Raw genomic sequence first — 18,864 nt, 5'->3', positions numbered from 1 at the left:
TTTCAAAATGGGCCTTCTTGTCCATATTACATTAATACAAAAAAAAATCAGTAAAACAAAAAAGCTTGGTGAAAAACCAAATTGTTTGGTTACTTTGAATCAGACAAAATGAAATCTATACATCAAAAATGTTACATACACAATATAAATTTATTTCATCTCAGGAGTATATAAACCTAGCTTTCACCAGATTTTACCTCTATGTACAAAGTATATAGTCACAAACACTGAGACATTTCTATTTCTCTTCTCTTGAGATAGCAATGGTGTTCTTATTGAGCTGATCGTGAAACCTACCGGAACGCCGTACACTAGCGGCTCTTCTCGCAGTGGAGCCAACCGTCGTCGCCCTAATTGATCTTTGTCTAACCATTTCCACAAACTCAGGATCGTTAGACTGACCCTCGTGCCGGATCCACTGAATCATTTGATGGTAACCAGGGAAGTATCTCATCTGAACCGATTTGAAGACAAAGTAAGGGATCAAAGCGAAGATCATGACAAGGAGAGTGGTAAGCCAGTAAGATGGAGCTGGAGCTAAGGCTTCGAGGAAGACTTTGTAAGCATCTGTGGAGAAGGTGGGAGTGATAGCTCCATAGATCATGAGGAAGATGTACCATAAAGCAACTGATCCCCATATTACAATGTGTTGGACCCAAGTGAAGTAGCTTATGGCTAAAACCATTTGGAGATTGACCACCCATACTACGCAAGTGTACATTGTCCCTCCGAGGATTTCCCGGCCGGCGGTTTTGCCGTTAGGGTTGTAGAGTTGGTGTTCTTGGGATTGCTTGCAGATGAAGAAAATGGCGAGAGCCGAGATTAGTCCATTGAACATCCATCCAATGATTCTTTTCCAGCTAAAGAGAAGGTTCTGAACTCCTTCTTGGTAGAGCAATGGGAACTAAATAAAGAAAGAAAACAAAACTTAATCGCGCGATTCAGAGAAATTTAGGGTTTTATAAAACCCTACCTTGTAACAGAAGCGAGCTGAGACGTCTTGATCAAAAACACCGAGAGCAATGACGGGAAGCGAAGAGAAGAAGACGTTGAAAAGCGACAGAAACCAGTCGTTATATGCTGGTTGAGCAGAGAAAGATGTGTAGGCTTCGTATAAGAACAAGGTTACACCAAAGGTGATATTCTTGTACAAGAAGTAACATATCTGCCCAAAGTGAAAACAAACCCTAGTTAGAGAAATTGCTATGATGTGTGATAAGAGAAAAGAAGCTGTACCATTGATGAGATTCTGCTGTAACACCAGTGACCATGAACGAGCAAGAGACGCTCCAAGTATCTGAACTGAGCAATGGCTATGTCGCTAGACATAACCGCTTGCATTCCCTCAACACCGCTGATTCCAACACCAATATCTGCTTCTTGAAGCATTCCAACATCGTTTGCTCCATCTCCAATAGCTAAAGTTGTCTTCCCAGTTCCACTTTTGACCAACCGTGTAACCTAAAAAAAATAAAAAAAAATCTTCTATAAATTAAACATAGTAAAACTCAATAAACACATAAAAAGACATTACCAATGCCTTTTGCTTGGGTGATGATCTGCAGCAAATAACAGAGGCACATCCTGTGGCTAAATCAAGAAACTTGTTCTTGAAATCATCTTCAAGGGCGTACGTTAGTGACTTCCCGTCAATGATCAACGCAAATGCCTCATGAGAGTCTGTGTCGCTTGGTCCTCTTGTGATTAGAGCTTTTCCTTCCTCCATTTGCTTCACCACGCTTTCTCTTGATGCCTACATAAGAATCTTATTAAGTAAACTATCGAAAATGTGTTATTTAATTGTGTGAAATAACATATCAATAAAATTATTACCTGTTCAGTCACATCTTTCTCTCCAGCTTTCTCCAATGCTTTGATATGTGGCGTCTCAAGATTTATGATGATCTGCTTCATCTCTTGTCTAAGTAAACTACATGCAAATCTAAAGAGGTTCCAAAAAAGAATGTTAGAAACAATGTTTAGATTCAAACAAAACAAAAGTTCCTTACCCAATATTGATTGCTGTCTCCATCTTGTCTCCGGTTAGAACCCAAATCTTTATCCCTGCTTGAGCAAGCTTGTCTATACAATCTGGAACCTAAAAAAGATACAATCAATATTAAACACATTATAAAAAGAAAGAGAGAAATCTATTAAAAAAAAGGCATACCCCATTTTGAAGTTTATCCTCAACAGCAGTAGCACCAAGGAGAATCAAATCGCGTTCCATTTGATCAGTGATCTCATCGATTAAGCTCTCACGATCCTCAGTCACCGAGCTCTTAGCTTCATTGAAGTTCTTGCTGAATTCTACATACTCTTCCTCATCAACCTCGCGGTAAGCAAGTATCAATGTCCGTAGACCTGCATCTGCATATTCGTTAACATGCTCTCGTGTCTTCTCTTCGAATTTACACCCGTCTTTTGCAAGTCTTTCAAACATTACACTGCACACAAAAAAATATTCCACAGATTCATTCAACAAGAAAGCTTTTAAATGTAAAGTCTCTCTAGATTTTAACTTACTTGTCAGCTTCTTTAGATAGTAACAGAAGCTTCCCATCTTCATCACGCACGATCACAGACATTCTCTTCCTAGCGCTGTTGAACTCAAGAACGTTTAGTATCCGATATTCCCTGTAACAAAAAAAGAATGTTAATTTTCTTGACCTCCAAGAAACCGCAAAGATATTAAAAAAAAAACCTTTCAACTCTCTGCCCTGTTGCAAGATCCAACTCACGGATTGATATCCCGTTTTGCGTGCGGCTAAAGAACTCAAACCCGAGTTCTCTAGCCGCAACAACAAACGCAGCTTCGTCAGGAGACTCAGCCTCGTAAGAGATGGCCCCGGTGGCTTCATCTCTTTCAGGTATAGCCGTGTGACAAACAGCTAACACTCTAAAAAACTTCTGCAAAACCGCTGCTTCTCGTTGCTTAACCCAGTTCCCTTTCATAACCCTCTCGTCCTGGAAGTTAAACCCTTTAATCTTAGGACCAGAACGGTCCGCTACAACGTTCAAATCATCAACCAAAGCCGAACCGCCGCTTCTCATAGCCATAGATCTTTCAACTTCAGTCACACCTCGTCCGTAACCCGTCCCAGCTACAGAACACTTGATAAACTCCATGGAGTTGCAAGTCAGTGTTCCCGTTTTATCCGACAGAACCGTGTCCACCATCCCAAGCTCTTCGTTGAGATTCGATGTTCTAGCGTGCGCGGGTTTATCAGTCTCCTCGTAGTACATAAGTATGTCGTTGTTGATGAAAATGCTCTGAAGAACTTTAACGATTTCGATAGAGACGTAGAGAGAGATGGGGATGAAGTAGCTGTAAAGCATAACCGCGGTGAGGAAATGGTAGATGGCAGCCATTAGAGCTCTCTCTGGATCGAAGAAGATCTCTGCATTGTCTGGTTTTAAGTACCATCTCTCTGTTTTTCCTCCTCTGTCCTCTCTTGTCTCGATTCCAAAGATGATTGATCCGATGAAAGACATCAGAAACACTATGCTGAACATCATGTAAATGATCTTGTCCATTTTCCTCTCGATTCTGCTTCTCTTTGATGGAGGGTCAGTTGAGTTTTGAATCACCTGTTATCAAAGAAACTTCAAAATGAGACTTGCGATGCAAGGTTTATGTGGATGCTGTTAAAGGAATTTATCCGGAACCAAGAACTGAATAGTACATAACCGAACTGAATTTCATAAATATCTTGATGGATCATATATCTTTGCAACCGAAAATCGAAACCGAATTGAAAATCAAATGGGTCTCCGAATTTTTAAAATACAGATTATACATCTTAAAATATCATTTATGTTTAGTTTTTAAATAACAGAATATTTTAACACTACTATTTATAAACCGAATTACCCAAAGATCCGAAGTACCCAAATATATTTTTATCCAAAATATTCATAATCATTCTAATTGTCCTACATTTTTATCTGAATAATACATTTTTTCTGAACAATCCGAATTACCTGATTCTTAACTTGAAAAACCTCCTAAAAGAAAGAAGATGTCAAGCGAAACTAGGGTTTTAGGGGCGACGAGTCAGGATGTGATGATGGATGATTCCGGAGGGCAGGGGAGGCCTCCGGGGGATCCCCCGGATATCCCTGACTCATGGGTAAGGAAGTTGGTAGGGAGTAGTGGTGGTGGGATGCGCAGGCCGGAGGATGTTTTAGATGAGAAGTTTGTGGCAGAGAGGGTTACTCTCGAATTCCCTGATGGGGTGGATGGGGAACCAGTGATCACCATAGGAACAGATGTGCTGGAGGCTATGAATGATTTGTGGAAGCAGTGCATGATCGTCAAAGTTCTTGGACGGAATGTGCCGCTTATGGCTTTGCATCGGCGACTAAAAGAATTATGGAAACCTAAAGGAGCGATGGTCGTCATGGACCTACCCCGTCAGTACTTCATGATTCGTTTTGGAGAGGAGGAAGATTACATGAATGCTTTAACAGGAGGACCGTGGAGAGCGTTTGGGAGCTACCTTATGGTTCAGGCTTGGAACCCAGAGTTTGATCCAGTTAAGAATGATATCACTACAACGCCAGTTTGGGTGCGTATCTCTGATCTACCGGTTAACTTTTATCACAAAGCAATTCTTTTTGGTATTGCTAAAGGAGTGGGGAAGCCAATCAGGGTAGATGCAACCACGTCAAACCTGGAGAGAGCAAGGTTTGCACGGGTCTGTGTGGAGGTTAACCTTAAGAAACCATTGAAGGGTTCGATTATGGTTAATGGTGCAAGATTCTATGTCTCATATGAGGGATTATCCAATATTTGTTCGGGCTGTGGTCTTTATGGGCATATGATTCATACGTGTCCGTCGTCGGCCCAAGCAAGAGAGCCGATGAGTGCCCCTCGAGCTCAGAGTACTGCGGCTGAGATGCATCCAGGTCAAGTGGAAGATGGCTATACTCAGGTGAAGCGATCGGGTTGGAAGCCGGTGAGGTCGATGGATGTGGCAGTTGCTGCTAGGGGCCAAAGAGGAAATGTGAATCTTGGTGGACGTGATTCTCGGCTGGAGAAAAATATGGAGAATATTACTGTTTCCAACAGTTTTGAACGGTTAAGGGAGGATTTAGATTCGGTCAATCCTTGTGAAGATACACAGAGTAGAGATGGGAATAAAGAAAATCGAGATGTGAATGTGGAGCGTTCTTCGCAAACAGGGCTCGTGGTGTTTGAGGCAGGTCCATTAAAGCCCATTGCTGGAAATCAAGGAAACGGAAAGTGGAGGAAGAATGGGCCAACAAAGACTAACAATCGAGTCCAGACTCAAGCGAAAATGAAGCCTGTTAGGGGTCTGGTTTACGGCCCAACACATCAGGATTCAGAACTTTCGTCGACGGGGAAGAGGATGAGGGTGGAACCTGGAGATGTGGGCCGTTCAGGAGGGTGCTTTGCCAATGAGAACCCAGTATCGGGAAAGGAGAGTCAACATGAGCAGGCGAAGGGCATGGAGACTTCTCTGGTTCCGACGGTGGCTGCTGAGCATACAGAGTGCACTGAGAAGCTGGGGCACTCCGAGATGGAGCTGGAGGTGAGGGAGAATCTCGAATAGCAGGTTTCCCCGGTTATTTCACCCGGATTATTTGAATATCTAATGAATTGCATTTTTTGGAATTGCCGGGGGGCAAACAAACCAAAGTTTCGAAGATCGGTAAGGTATATCTTGAAGAAGTTCAAAACTGATATTTTAGCAATATTCGAGACTCATGCTGGAGGTGAGAGAGCGAGGAGTATTTGTCAGAACCTTGGGTTTGAAAATTCCTTCAGAGTTGATGCAGTAGGTCAAAGTGGGGGACTATGGTTGTTATGGAGATCAGGGATTGGCGAGGTAAAAGTTGTGCTTTCGTCGGACCAGTTTATTTATGCTACAGTGGTAAATGGAGAGGAAACTCTTAACCTCATTGTGGTGTATGCGGCGCCGTCGGTGAGCAGGAGAAGTCCTCTTTGGGGTCAGCTAAAGGATGTTATCGGAGGTATTGAAGGACCGTTAGTGATCGGAGGAGATTTTAACACAATTATTCGATTGGATGAAAGAACAGGAGGTAATGGGCAGCTCTCTGATGATTCCTTGGTTTTTGGGGAGTGGATTAATGATTTATCTCTTATTGATATGGGCTTTACTGGAAATCAATTTACGTGGAAACGAGGGAAAGAGGGGAGTTCCTTTGTAGCTAAGCGTTTGGATAGGGTGTTGTGTTGTGCTCAAACCCGTTTGAAGTGGCAAAGTGCGTTAGTTTCTCACCTACCGTTTCTCGCTTCAGACCATGCACCACTGTTCCTCCGACTTGAACCACCGGTGAGAATGGATGCGAGTAGACGGCCTTTCCGGTTCGAGGCCGCCTGGTTGCAGCATCCGAGTTTTAAAGATTTGTTGGAGAATTCATGGAATAGGAACATAGACACGAAGGCTGCTCTGAAAAATCTTCAAGTTGTCTTGCGTAAATGGAATAAGGAGGTATTTGGAGAAATTCAAGTTCGGAAGGCGAAAGCCATGAAAGAGATCAAAGGAGTGCAGGAGGAAATTGATAGGAACCAGACGGATGAATTGTTGAGCAGGGAGGAGGAGTTATTGAAGGAGTTTGATGTTATTCTCGAACAGGAGGAAATGGTGTGGTTTCAGAAATCAAGAGAAAAATGGGTAACTTTTGGAGATAGAAACACCAAGTTCTTTCACACATCAACGGTGATTCGACGGCGAAGGAATCGTATTGAAACTCTGAGGAATGATGAAGATAAGTGGCTTTCTGATACAGAGGAATTAGAGAGTATGGCGGTTCAGTATTTCACTCGCCTTTACTCTTTGGAAAATGTTGATCCTGTTGTTGAGAAGCTTCCGCATGAAGGCTTCCCGAGTCTCTCTCGAGAGGATAAGGTGGAATTGAGTAGACCGTTCTCTGGGATGGATATAGAGCTGGCAGTGAGAAGTATGGGAAGCTTTAAAGCTCCGGGACCGGATGGATATCAACCCATTTTCTATCAAAGAAGTTGGGAGGTAGTGGGTGAATCAGTGATACAGTTTGCTTTGGGATTCTTCGAGTCGGGCCAGTTACCGCAGGAGACTAACGATGCTCTGATCGTACTCATTCCCAAGGTAGCAAGTCCAGAGAAGATTACTCAATTCCGACCGATTAGCCTTTGTAATGTTCTCTTCAAGATAATTACAAAAGCCATGGTAAGAAGACTGAAGCAAGTGATGGTGAAATTGATTGGACCGGCTCAGTCGAGTTTTATTCCAGGGCGACTGATCAATGATAATATAGTGGTTGTGCAAGAAGCGATTCACTCGATGAGGCACAAGCAGGGGAAAAAAGGATGGATGATCTTAAAGTTAGATCTGGAAAAGGCCTATGACCGGATTAGGTGGGACTATCTGGAAGATACTTTGCATGCTGTGGGTTTGTCAGACAGATGGGTAAGCTGGATCATCCAGTGTGTTGCAGGACCGTCTATGCGCTTGCTCTGGAATGGCGAGAAGACAGAGCCTTTTAAACCAGCGAGGGGTCTAAGACAAGGAGATCCCTTATCCCCATATTTGTTTGTGCTGTGTATGGAGCGACTATGCCACCTTATTGAAGATGCGGTGGGAGCGAAGATATGGAAACCGATTCAGCTCTCGCGTGGAGGTCCTAAACTCTCTCATATTTGCTTTGCTGATGACTTGATATTGTTTGCGGAGGCATCTGTAGCGCAGATCAGAGTGCTTCGCAGAGTCCTTGAGAGGTTCTGCAATGCCTCAGGCCAGAAGGTGAGCTTAGAGAAGTCCAAGATCTTTTTCTCCAAGAATGTGGCTCTGGATTTGAGTAATCGTATCACATCTGAGAGTGGTATTCAATCCACACATGATCTTGGGAAGTACTTGGGAATGCCGATCCTTCATAAACGGATTAATAAAGATACGTTTAGTGAAGTTATTGGGAGAGTCTCCTCGCGGTTAGCAGGGTGGAAAGGGAAGATGTTGAGCCGGGCTGGTAGGATTACTTTAACTAAAGCTGTGTTGTCCTCTACCCCAGTTCACAGTATGAGCAATATTCAGCTACCTGTATCTACACTTAATGCTTTGGATAAGTTATCAAAGGATTTTATATGGGGAAGCACGAGTGAACAACGCAAGCAGCATTTGGTCGCCTGGGATCGAATATGTAAACCAAAACAGGATGGTGGTTTGGGGATCAGGTATGCTAAGGAGATGAATATGGCGTTACTAGCAAAGGTAAGTTGGAGACTGTTGAATGATAAAACTAGCCTTTGGGCCCAAGTTCTGCGTTGTAAGTATAACGTTGGTGATTTACAAGATTTATCTTGGCTTGCTTCTACTGGCTCATGGTCTTCGACTATGCGGAGTGTGGGGCTCGGAATCTTAGAGGTGATCGTAAAGGGTTATGCTTGGGTTGTTGGTGATGGTGCAAGCATTCGCTTTTGGACGGATAAGTGGTTGGATAATGAAGCTCTGGTAGATTCAGTGCATGGACATCTTCCAGACACGCTCATGAATATCAAGGCTAATGAGTTATGGCAGGCGGATAGGGGATGGAATTTTGATGTTATTGGGCAGTATGTTGATGAGGATAAGAGGCTGGAACTTAGATCAGTGGTTCTCGACACAGTAACAGGAGCTAAGGATAAGTTGGTCTGGGGAGAGACTCGGGATGGTAGTTTCTCAGTTGCATCAGCTTATGCACTGTTAACAAGAGAAAATGTCCTTACACAGGATATGGAACAGTATTATAACTGTATATGGAGGCTGAAAGTACCGGAGAGGATACGCGTTTTCTTGTGGCTGGTTTCTCAGCAAGCTATCATGACAAATGAGGAGAGATTTCGAAGGCATATTGGGATTTCTAATGTCTGCCAAGTGTGTAGAGGGGGTGTGGAGTCGATAATACATGTCCTTAGGGATTGTCCAGCTATGCAAGGTATATGGGACCGTATTATACCGAGGGTTAAGAGGCAAAGGTTCTTTCGTCAGTCTCTGTTTGAATGGACTTATGATAACCTTTCGAGCTCGGAGGTTAAAACTGAGACGGGTCCTTGGGTAGTTCTTTTTGCAGTAGCAATTTGGTGGGCTTGGAAGTGGCGGTGTGGAAATGTCTTTGGTGTGAAGCGACTGTGTAGGGACCGAGTGCAGTTTGTTAAAGAACAGGCCAAGGAAATTAATATGTGCAGTGCGAAGAAAGAATCGGTGAGGATAACGAGAGTAGAGAGGTGGATTAAGTGGGAGAAGCCGCCAACCGGATGGTTTAAGGTGAATACGGATGGGGCTTCACGTGGGAATCCGGGGCTTGCTACGGCTGGCGGTGTGTTGAGAGATGAGAATGGTAGTTGGCTCTGTGGTTTTGGTCTGAATATCGGGCGTTGCTCTGCACCTTTGGCTGAGCTTTGGGGTGTCTACTATGGTCTGTTGATTGCTTGGCAAAAAGGAGTGGGGCGTGTGGAGGTAGAAGTGGACTCTGCTGTGGTGGTTGGTTTCTTTCAGACAGGGATTGCAGAGACGCATCCTTTGTCCTTCCTAGTACGATTGTGCTATGGCTTTATCTCTAGGGACTGGATAGTCCGCTTTAAACACGTCTACAGAGAAGCTAATGGTCTTGCAGATGGCTTGGCTACTTATGCTTTTTCTCTAGCGTTAGGATTTCATATTTTTGATGTTGTTCCAGTAGAAGTTAGTCTCTTGTTGATTGAGGATGGTTCAGGCCCGCCTAAGTTGAGGCATGTGGTCGAGTAGTACGTTTTTGTTTTTGTTTTGAAATAAATTAAACTTGGGAGGTTTTTCTCCCTTGTATTCACAAAAAAAAAAAAAAAAAAAACTTGAAAAACCTCCTTGTAGCCTTATTGTATTCTCCATTGATGGATTTGAACTCTTTTAAGTTTAAATGATTCGATCAAAAAAAACTTGAAAACCCCGAATTCTTATCCATATTATGTGAAATTATCTGAAAAATCAGAAGAACCTGAACCAGATTGGACTCAATTCTTTTTTTTTTAATAACCGAATGGTTCCTAAATCTATTTCCCTACCGAAACCAAACGGGATACAGAACGCCCAAGTTTGTACCTTTGTGTCGTGTCCAGTGAAGACAACAGCTCCATAAACATACTCTGTGTTCCTAAGCTTCGAATCCCGAAGAAGAAGCTGTTGAACAGACAAAGGAAGCCTCTGTTCTTCCAAATGTAACGTTCCGACAAAAGTATAAAGATCCGCATTGGGGTCTTCGCATCTCACGACGGCTTTAAACTCTTTAAAATCGGAATCTTCGTGTAAGCGCGACGAAGTCGCCTCTAAGCCCTGTTTCACTTTCAGATTCGTTTCACCGTCGAGATTCATCGTCTCCACGTAGCAAACCGAGTCTTCGTAGCTCGACGACAGAAGCAAAAGATCCGCCGGAAAAAACTCGTCCTTTTCGACTCTCACTATATCTCCGACTCTAAGCTCCCTCCACTCCTCTTCCCGGAATATCCCATCGTCTCCGCCGTGAACCTTCACTCTCCTGTTGTTCACTTCGATGTCCTGTCGTTTTCTCCCCCAGTCTTCGATCCCTTCTTTGACCATGCTCGCGGCGATGACGAAGCCGAGGGGTAAGAGAGCGCTGACGGCGCCGTAGGGAGAGAGCGGGGTCAACGACAAGATTCCGGTGACGAGGAAGTAGAAGTTGGCGACGCGGCGGAACTGCTCGAAGAGAGATTTGGGTACGAAGGAGGCGGGAGAGTACTTCGTTGACCGGACGTAGTTGCCGGCGTAGCTACGACGTTCGGCGGTGGGAGAGTTGGGTTCGTTGCAGTAGACAACTCGAGAGAAGCCTGGTCCTCCGATCTGTGAGTGATCTTCTTGAAATGTAGATTTGCGACATGTGAAGGCGTAGATGTTGTTTAGGTGTAGTCTTCTCCTTATCCGACCTCCCGCCATTGTCTCTCTGTCTGAAAATATCTGTAAAAGGGATGTTGATGAGAGAAAAGAATGAAAGAATGAAGATTTAGAACTATACGATAAAGAATCTGAGAGAGAGACACAATGTCGAATTGTTATGAGTAATTATATCATTTGATTTAGCAAGGGAGAGGAACGAGTGTTTCTTCGTTTTAAAAATATTTTTTTTTAACTTCGACGACGACTTTCAACGTATCATTTTGTTTTGTTGAGTGGTTTCTGTATTTTATTTGCTATAGAATGAGAACAAGAAGCAAGAGATCGCTGAACAACTGGCTTCTGTTGATTTCCGTGAAACTATATGTTAAGAGATATTATTGTGATCTCCGTATATTCAGCTTCCATATTACGATCTCTCTGTATTAGGAAGTTACTGTTATTTGTTGCAGCTACAGCTGTTGTATATAAGAGCATATGCAATGGTGTTACTCTAATTAGAGTCCTTAGCATTATTAAAACATTAAAAAAATTTGGTTTTTTTTTTTGAATAGTTAAGGACTTAATCAAAAGAATCAAGTCCAATGGTGTTACTTGAATTGGAGTCCTTAGCGTTTTGTATTCATGAAGTTCAAAAAAAAAAGAAAGAGTTCATGTTTCATGTCTCAAAGTAATTGAAACATGATTTGATTACCAGCAGCAGCAGCCATTGTTCCAGAAGGAAGCATAAACTACACAGAACCGAGTCCTTGGTGATGTGGTTTAAGATCAAACTTACACATCAACAAGACCAGGCATGATGACAGCTTCGCCATAGTCAATCACTTTCACTCGGCTCCTCTGCTTCTTAAACCAATCTTCCTCCTTCACCACCGACACAATAATCCCTCCATTCACTTCTACTGCATCCGTAACGTTCCGACGTTATTGGGATCCACGACATAAACTCAAAAGTATATTTTGTTTACTCAACCTAAGGCCTAACGGTGAAGCGAGCTCCTCTACGAGAATGTGAATTACGGGACTGTCCCATTACAAGTGACAAGAAGGGCAAGGAGCCATGTGAAAACATACTCGACTGTGAAGCTCCCAAACAATTTATTTGGCTGATGCAACTGCTGAAGGTTATATCAAAATAAAGACAACTTCATTAGCCTCTCAGATACATGAAACTTTACAAAGCAGTAAGACTAAACACTTTACAGCAATTATATGCAATGGGAAGAAGCAATCTCAACAAATTAAGGCATGGTAAAGTTAAAGACTCTTACTTGTCATGGTGAGATTCCAATCTGGTTGGATAAAAAGAAGCTTTGACTGCAACATGAGGACGACGAATCCCCCACTGAGCAGCAACACATGAGCTTCCAAATTGATAAGAGCCATTTCACTTCCCCTGCCAGACACAAACAAGTCATTTAAAAAAAAAAAAACCTTAGCAAAAATTCTAATTTCTTTAACAACCTAACTTCAAGGAACAACCCACGTCATGATTGCAGTAACACCAAAACAAACCCACAAATATGATTGAAGAGGAATTGTAGGATCCATTGATACGGGGAAAAAACGAAAAGGGAGAAGAGGAATTATAAAACAGGCGGTGACAAATCTCGACTGGCAATTTGCAGTGTCCGAGTGAGAGAAATGAAGTAAAGAGAGAGAGAGAGAGATAGGATCATGGTGGGAGATGATGGAGCAAGGAGAGATCGAGAGAGAGAGCGTGGGAGGAGAGATAGAGAGAGACACGTGTGTTAAGGATTGAGTCCTTCCAATCCTTCTTGAAGGATTGATCCCTAGCTAATTAAACCAAAATAATAATATTATATTGAAATAATGCTAAGGATTAATGGTAAGGACTCATCTAAAATCACCGTTGCAGTTGCTCTAAGATCTAATGTATTGTACTGATTCCTTACTAGATCCCTGGTTTGTCAATGTTCTAGAAGAATTAAATAATACTATGATGTCAGACATGATTTAAGAAAGAAAAGAAGAAGTGTTAATAATACAGGAACAAATGTGAATGGAGCCGTAGAGGAGATGGTTTACTTGTTTAGCAGCTTTGAAAAGTTCTTGGAAAAAGGAAGAGTAATTATGTATTGGACTAGTGATTAGTAAATGAATGATGTGTTTAATTGACTTATTCTCTAATGTAAGATGTTTATCAGACTAAATAATTAGTTTCCAGTGATCCCTGGGCCAGAGGATTATGATCTGTTTTCGATTTTCTGATTAATCTATCTTCTCGTACTCTTTGCAACACATGTGAAAATTCATTTCCACCTCATAGTCTATTGCCAGTTAAATTGAGAAATATTATTGTTTGGCAACAAAAGTGAGATAGTATGTTATTTAGCTCCATTGCCCAACTTAAGCTCCACGACAAACATAATTAGGTTATTTTGCATACTAGCTGGTGACAATTTACAAAAACACACACACACACACACAAATTATACACAACCAATTAATATTTATATATATATTACAAATAATTAATTCAAGTATAACCGAAGAGTTAATCAAAATTTTCGCTAAATAGTTTATGGAATTAACTATATGTCTTTGTTGCCCAAAAAAACACTATATTTCTTTTTGTCAGGACATTTGTTGGAAATTATCAAAGTATATCATAAGTTTAAGATGATCCAACTAGACTAAAACAGCAAAGCACGAATAAAAATGAAACATTCTGATAATCAAAAATTTTACATGTTAATACACAGAAGACTAGTGAAGCATGTCAATATGAGCTTAATGTTTTTTTTCTTCATGTTATAACTTCCTATAAAAGCGCCCTATACATTAAAAGAGAAGTCACTTTAGTGATTTTTGCTGAGGTGGCACTCATATAGAACTTCTCAGGAAAAACGTTATAATTCTATTGGCTGGATTTTTTAAATTTTTCTTTTTTCATTTATTTAATTCAATCACTTATGTAGACAAGCCCAAAACTATTGTTGATTTCGTTAAGCCCATATATAGCTAAGAGATAATAATTATCGATTTAGTTTAGCCTTGGGTACCCGTTCGGGTTCGGGTCGGGTATTTCAGATTTTCGGGTATTTCGGTATAGAGGTGTAGAACCCGTTCGGGTATTTCTGTACTTCGGGTCGGGTTCGAGTATTTTTAGTTCGGATTTGGTTATTTCGGATCTGGTTCGGATATTTAGATTTTGAAAAAAAAAATATTTCATTTCTCAAGTTTCTTATATTTAAAAATATAACTTTCAGTTAACTAATTTTTTATTTTTAATAGATTGAATAGTTGATAGATTTAGACATAACATTTTAAAACTAAAAATGCATTTATTTAGTTTTTTTTTTTTAATTTCGGATGTAACTTTTTGTTAATTTTTTAAATAAAAAACTTGACATGCATTTTAAGTGAGTAGCAAATCATTTTTTTCGTAATTGTATGTATATCATATGAACTTATAGTATGTGTAGTATCAATATATATATTTTATATAAAATGCGAGATGTAAACTAAAAATATAAGGTTAATTATACATATGTTCGGTTATCTTCGGATATCCATTCGGGTTCGGGTATTATCCGTTCGGGTTCGGGTATCCAATCTCTCCTTATTCAATACCCGTTCGGGTATTTTGCTACTTCGATTCGGATTTCAGTTCGGGTTTCTTGGATCGGGTTCGGGTGCCACTTCGGATATCGGGTAAATTGTTCATCCCTACTAATTAGGTTGTTTATTTTTAATAACTTACCTTTCTAATATAGATTACTTGCGCAAGTTGAAATCATTAAATATGCAAATAACTTATTGACAAAATTTGTTTTTAATAACTTACCTTTCTAATATAGATTACTTGCGCAAGTTGAATACATTAAATTTTATCGATTTAGTTTACCATTGGGCAAGATTTAGAATTAAGACAAATATTAAAAACTTTCCTTATTATTCAAACGGTAAACTTGCGCATGTTAATATCATATTTATTATATTGCTTACAAAATATTTTAATGTTTCTAATTAGGTTGTTTGTTTTTAATAACTTACCTTTCTAATATGGATTACTTGCGCAAGTTAAAATCATATCATATGCAAATCATTTTTTGACAATACACATTTAATATCTTTCTTTAAACGATTTTATTATTTATTGTGCAAAACATTAAAATCATTAATATGAGAATAAATCGACTGTATATATATAGGAGACACTTAAGGTCTTAAAATACAAACATTCTCTTTTCATTCTTTAAAGTATTATTCACAAATATCTCGTCTCATACTATTAAGGTATTACGACAATGCTGCTTGTGTGCTAAGATAAATGTGTTTAGACGCAAAGGCTCCTCATTTTTAGAACCCTGAACTCACATATTTGTGTCTTGTCTCCAAAAAGCATGTTTGATCTATCTTTTTCATGTGTTGAATACTGGTAACGACAATATGATCTTCCTTTTTTTATATGTAGACCATGTCGTGAGAGTGATAGTGATCCAGAAAACCTTGATTGAACATGCTGAGAAGCTTCGCCAAGTTAAAGCAGTTCTTGAAGAGGTTCTTTAGTACTTTCTCTCTCTTTGTTGAATATTGTCCGGGAAAGTATTACATAGTATCATTTAGTAATATTATCTTATATCATTTTTTTTGTTGAATATACTATCTTATAAGTAAGCTAACATTATGCATTTTTTATTTACTTCATGAGGTCATTCTTTCACAGCAGAAAACCTTTTGGAATGGCGCAGGGAAGAAATTTCTCAGGGATATACAGGAAGGTTCAACTAAAGCCGCTGAAGTGGAATGGTGAAGGCGAAGAATAAAGACCTGTAGATGCCCTTATGATTCTTAAATACGGCGGTGTTCTAACTCACGCTGGTAGAAAACAGGTGTTTACATACTCTACCATTTAATTTGTCATTGTTATATATATATATATATGTTTTCCAAATATGGAAGAATTGTTTAACTTATTGACGTTTAACATCACTTGCCATATAATCTAACGAATATTACAAATAACAATTTATGGAAACTATTCTCGAAATTGTTATTACTTTTAATATATATAACCTATAAAATAAAATGAACGAAATTTTATATAAGATAATTATAATAGTTTTATCCTCTACTTGATGAACTGTGTTCGAATATAATTATATAATAACTATTTTAAATATTACAAAATCCAAAAATGTTTATTAATATTATTTTTTAATTATTTATCGTTGTTTAAAGAATAAATTTATCATAATTTTAAAATAATTTATAAAATGCTTACAAAATGCAAGGCAAAGTTACACTTTCAAGAGTTAAGTCGAGATCTGGATTAAAAATCCTAATAACTGGTAAAGAAGGGAAGCCGAAGACAAAAACATTGAATGTTGTCTACAAACAAATTTTTCAGAATATTCCGTAGTCACGGTACGTAATTTTAATCTACTTTTTTCAAATACAAATTTAAAAATATATAAACTGTTACAATTATTTATTTTTTGTATTTGCCAGATGGGTTGTGATGAGTTAGGAGACCGATGACGGTATGTCAATTTTATATTATTTCATGTTCAATAAAATTTAGAAATTTATAAATCTATCAAATAATGTTAACCCGTCAAGTTGCTTACAAAATTTATTTAATTTTTTGCACGTTTCTAATTGAATTTGCTTTCTTTATCGAGAAATATACATCATAATTTATATTATTTATGGATTCGGGGTCGGGTTATTTCAGTTAATGCTTCGGGTCGGATTCGGGTATTTTTAGTTCGGATTCGGTTATTTCAGATCGGATTCGGATATTTAGATTTTGAAAAAAAAAATTAAAATTTTCATTTCTCAAGTTTCTTATATTTAAAAATATAACTTTCAGTTAAGTAATTTTTTATTTTTAATAGATTGAATGGTTAATAGAGTTAGACATAAAATATAAAACTAAAAAGGCATTAATTTAGTTATTTTTTAAAAAAATTTGGATGTAAGTTTTTGTTAATTTTTTAAATAAAAAACTTGACATGCATTTTCGGATCGGGTTCGGGTGCCACTTCGGATATCGGGTAAAGTGCCTACCCCTACTAATTAGGTAGTTTGTTTTTAATAACTTACCTTTCTAATATGGATTACTTGCGCAAGTTGAAATCATTAAATATTCAAATAACTTATTGACAAAATTTGTTTTTAATAACTTACCTTTCTAATATGGATTACTTGCGCAAGTTGAAATCATTAAATATGCAAATCACTTATTCACAATATGGATTACTTGCGCAAGTTGAAATCATTAAATATTATCGATTTTGTTTACCATTAGGCAAGATTTAGAATTATGACAAATATTAAAAACTTTCCTTATTATTCAAACGGTAAACGTGCATATGTTGATATCATATTTATTACATTACTTACAAAATATTTTAATGTTTATAATTAGGTTGTTTGTTTTTAATAACTTACCTTTCTAATATGGATTACTTGCGCAAGTTAAAATCATATCATATGCAAATCATTTTTCGACAATACACATTTAATATCTTTCTTTAAACTATTTCATTATTTATTGTGCAAAATATTATGCGTCATTAATATGAGAAATAAATCGACTGTATATATATATGAGACACCCAAGGTCTTAAAATACAAACATTCTCTTTTCATTCTTTAAAGTATTATTCACAAATCTCTCCTCTCATATTATTAAGGTATTACGACGATGCTGCTTGTGTGCTAAGACAAATGTGTTTAGACGCAAAGGCTCCTCATCTTTCATCGACTCTGCCACCCACTTTGCCTTGGAAGTATTATATGCTACTTGATGAATCGACTCTGCCACCCACTTTCATCGACTCTGCCACCCACTTTACCTTGGAAGTATTATAGAAAGATTAATAATGTTTTATTTATTACTTTTAATATTTATAAACTATAAAATACAATGAACGAAATTTTATATAAGATAAATATAATAGTTTTATACTCTACTTGATGAATTATGTTCGAATATAATTATATAATAACTATTTTAAATATTACAAAATCCAAAAATGTTTATTAATATTATTTTTAAATTATTTATCGTTGTTTAAAGAATAAATTTATCATAATTTTAAAATAATTTATAAAATGCTTACAAAATGCAAGGCAAAGTTTCACTTTCAAGAGTTAAGTCGAGATCTGGATTAAAAATCTTAATAACTGGTAAAGAAGGGAAGCCGCAGACAAAAATATTGAATGTTGTCTACAAACAAGTTTTTCAGAATATTTCGTAGTCAGGGTACGTAATTTTAGTCAACTTTTTTTTCAAATACAAATTTTAAAATGAATAAACTGTTGCAATTATTTATTTTTTGTATTTGCTAGATGGGTTGTGATGAGTTAGGAGACCGATGACGGTATGTCAATTTAATATTATTTCATGTTCAATAAAATTTAGAAATTTATAAATCTATCAAATAATGTTAACCCGTCAAATTGCTTACAAAATTTATTTAATTTTTTTTGCAAGTTTTTAATCGAATTTGCTTTCTTTATCGAGAAATGTACTTCATAATTTATATTATTTATGGATAATATTTTGATTTCTATTATATTTTCTTTTAATATGTTTACATAAATATTTGTTTATTATTTATGGAAAAATAATATTATTCACCTAAAATAAAGAATTACGAAACATATACAATACAATTCTAATTAATGATAATATAAAATATGTTACTTCTAAAACTATACACTATTTATTCTATTTTTTGAATGAAAGTATCTTCGTAAACACAAAATATTTTATGACGTTGCAATTATACATACACACAATATCTGCCTCTTCATACTGGCGTTACTGTGTTCTCTCTCCTGAGGTACGGACCGAGAGAGAACACAGGGTGCGGATCGATCATGTTCTTATGCCCGCGCAGGGTGCGGACCGGTCACCTAGTATTCAATTAAGTTTTAAACTTTTAATAGTGTGGTTACTGCTTATTACACCCTATCTTACGGTATATAACACACGTCT

At 38.1% G+C, this 18,864-nt stretch overlaps 1 protein-coding gene and 1 long non-coding RNA gene across 2 annotated transcripts; both read right to left on the bottom strand.

The window, feature by feature from the left end:
• Positions 1-105: 105 nt before the first annotated feature.
• Positions 106-11,353, bottom strand: LOC106346440 (probable phospholipid-transporting ATPase 11). The gene is made up of 10 exons (XM_013785769.3): positions 10,080-11,353; positions 2,705-3,591; positions 2,527-2,637; positions 2,171-2,447; positions 2,010-2,098; positions 1,834-1,942; positions 1,535-1,753; positions 1,237-1,461; positions 974-1,165; positions 106-904 (listed from the first exon to the last, which is right to left on the bottom strand). The coding sequence occupies exons 1-10, from the start codon at positions 10,926-10,928 to the stop codon at positions 239-241; spliced, it is 3,624 nt and encodes a 1,207-aa protein (XP_013641223.2). The 5' UTR covers positions 10,929-11,353; the 3' UTR covers positions 106-238.
• A 123-nt stretch (positions 11,354-11,476) lies between these two features.
• Positions 11,477-12,768, bottom strand: LOC125610184. Its single transcript, XR_007340213.1, has 2 exons — positions 12,158-12,768; positions 11,477-12,004 (listed from the first exon to the last, which is right to left on the bottom strand). It is a non-coding gene; the product is annotated as an uncharacterized LOC125610184 (long non-coding RNA).
• Between the last annotated feature and the right edge of the window lie 6,096 nt (positions 12,769-18,864).

The sequence above is a fragment of the Brassica napus genome, chromosome A6, assembly GCF_020379485.1.
Source record: "Brassica napus cultivar Da-Ae chromosome A6, Da-Ae, whole genome shotgun sequence".
In the NCBI taxonomy this organism is placed as follows: Eukaryota; Viridiplantae; Streptophyta; class Magnoliopsida; order Brassicales; family Brassicaceae; genus Brassica; species Brassica napus.
Note: the sequence above shows the minus strand (reverse complement) of the source record. Positions and strands in the feature narration are given on the sequence as shown.

What these genes read in the sequence shown, in the direction of transcription:
- LOC106346440 (XM_013785769.3), bottom strand. Translation starts at nt 10,928, where the DNA reads ATGGCGGGAGGTCGGATAAGGAGAAGACTACACCTAAACAACATCTAC. An exon ending in ACAGCAGAATCTCATCAATG is followed by an intron (nt 1,166 to 1,236) that starts GTACAGCTTCTT and finishes CACTTTGGGCAG; the next exon opens with ATATGTTACTTCTTGTACAA. An exon ending in CAGCTCGCTTCTGTTACAAG is followed by an intron (nt 905 to 973) that starts GTAGGGTTTTAT and finishes TTCTTTATTTAG; the next exon opens with TTCCCATTGCTCTACCAAGA.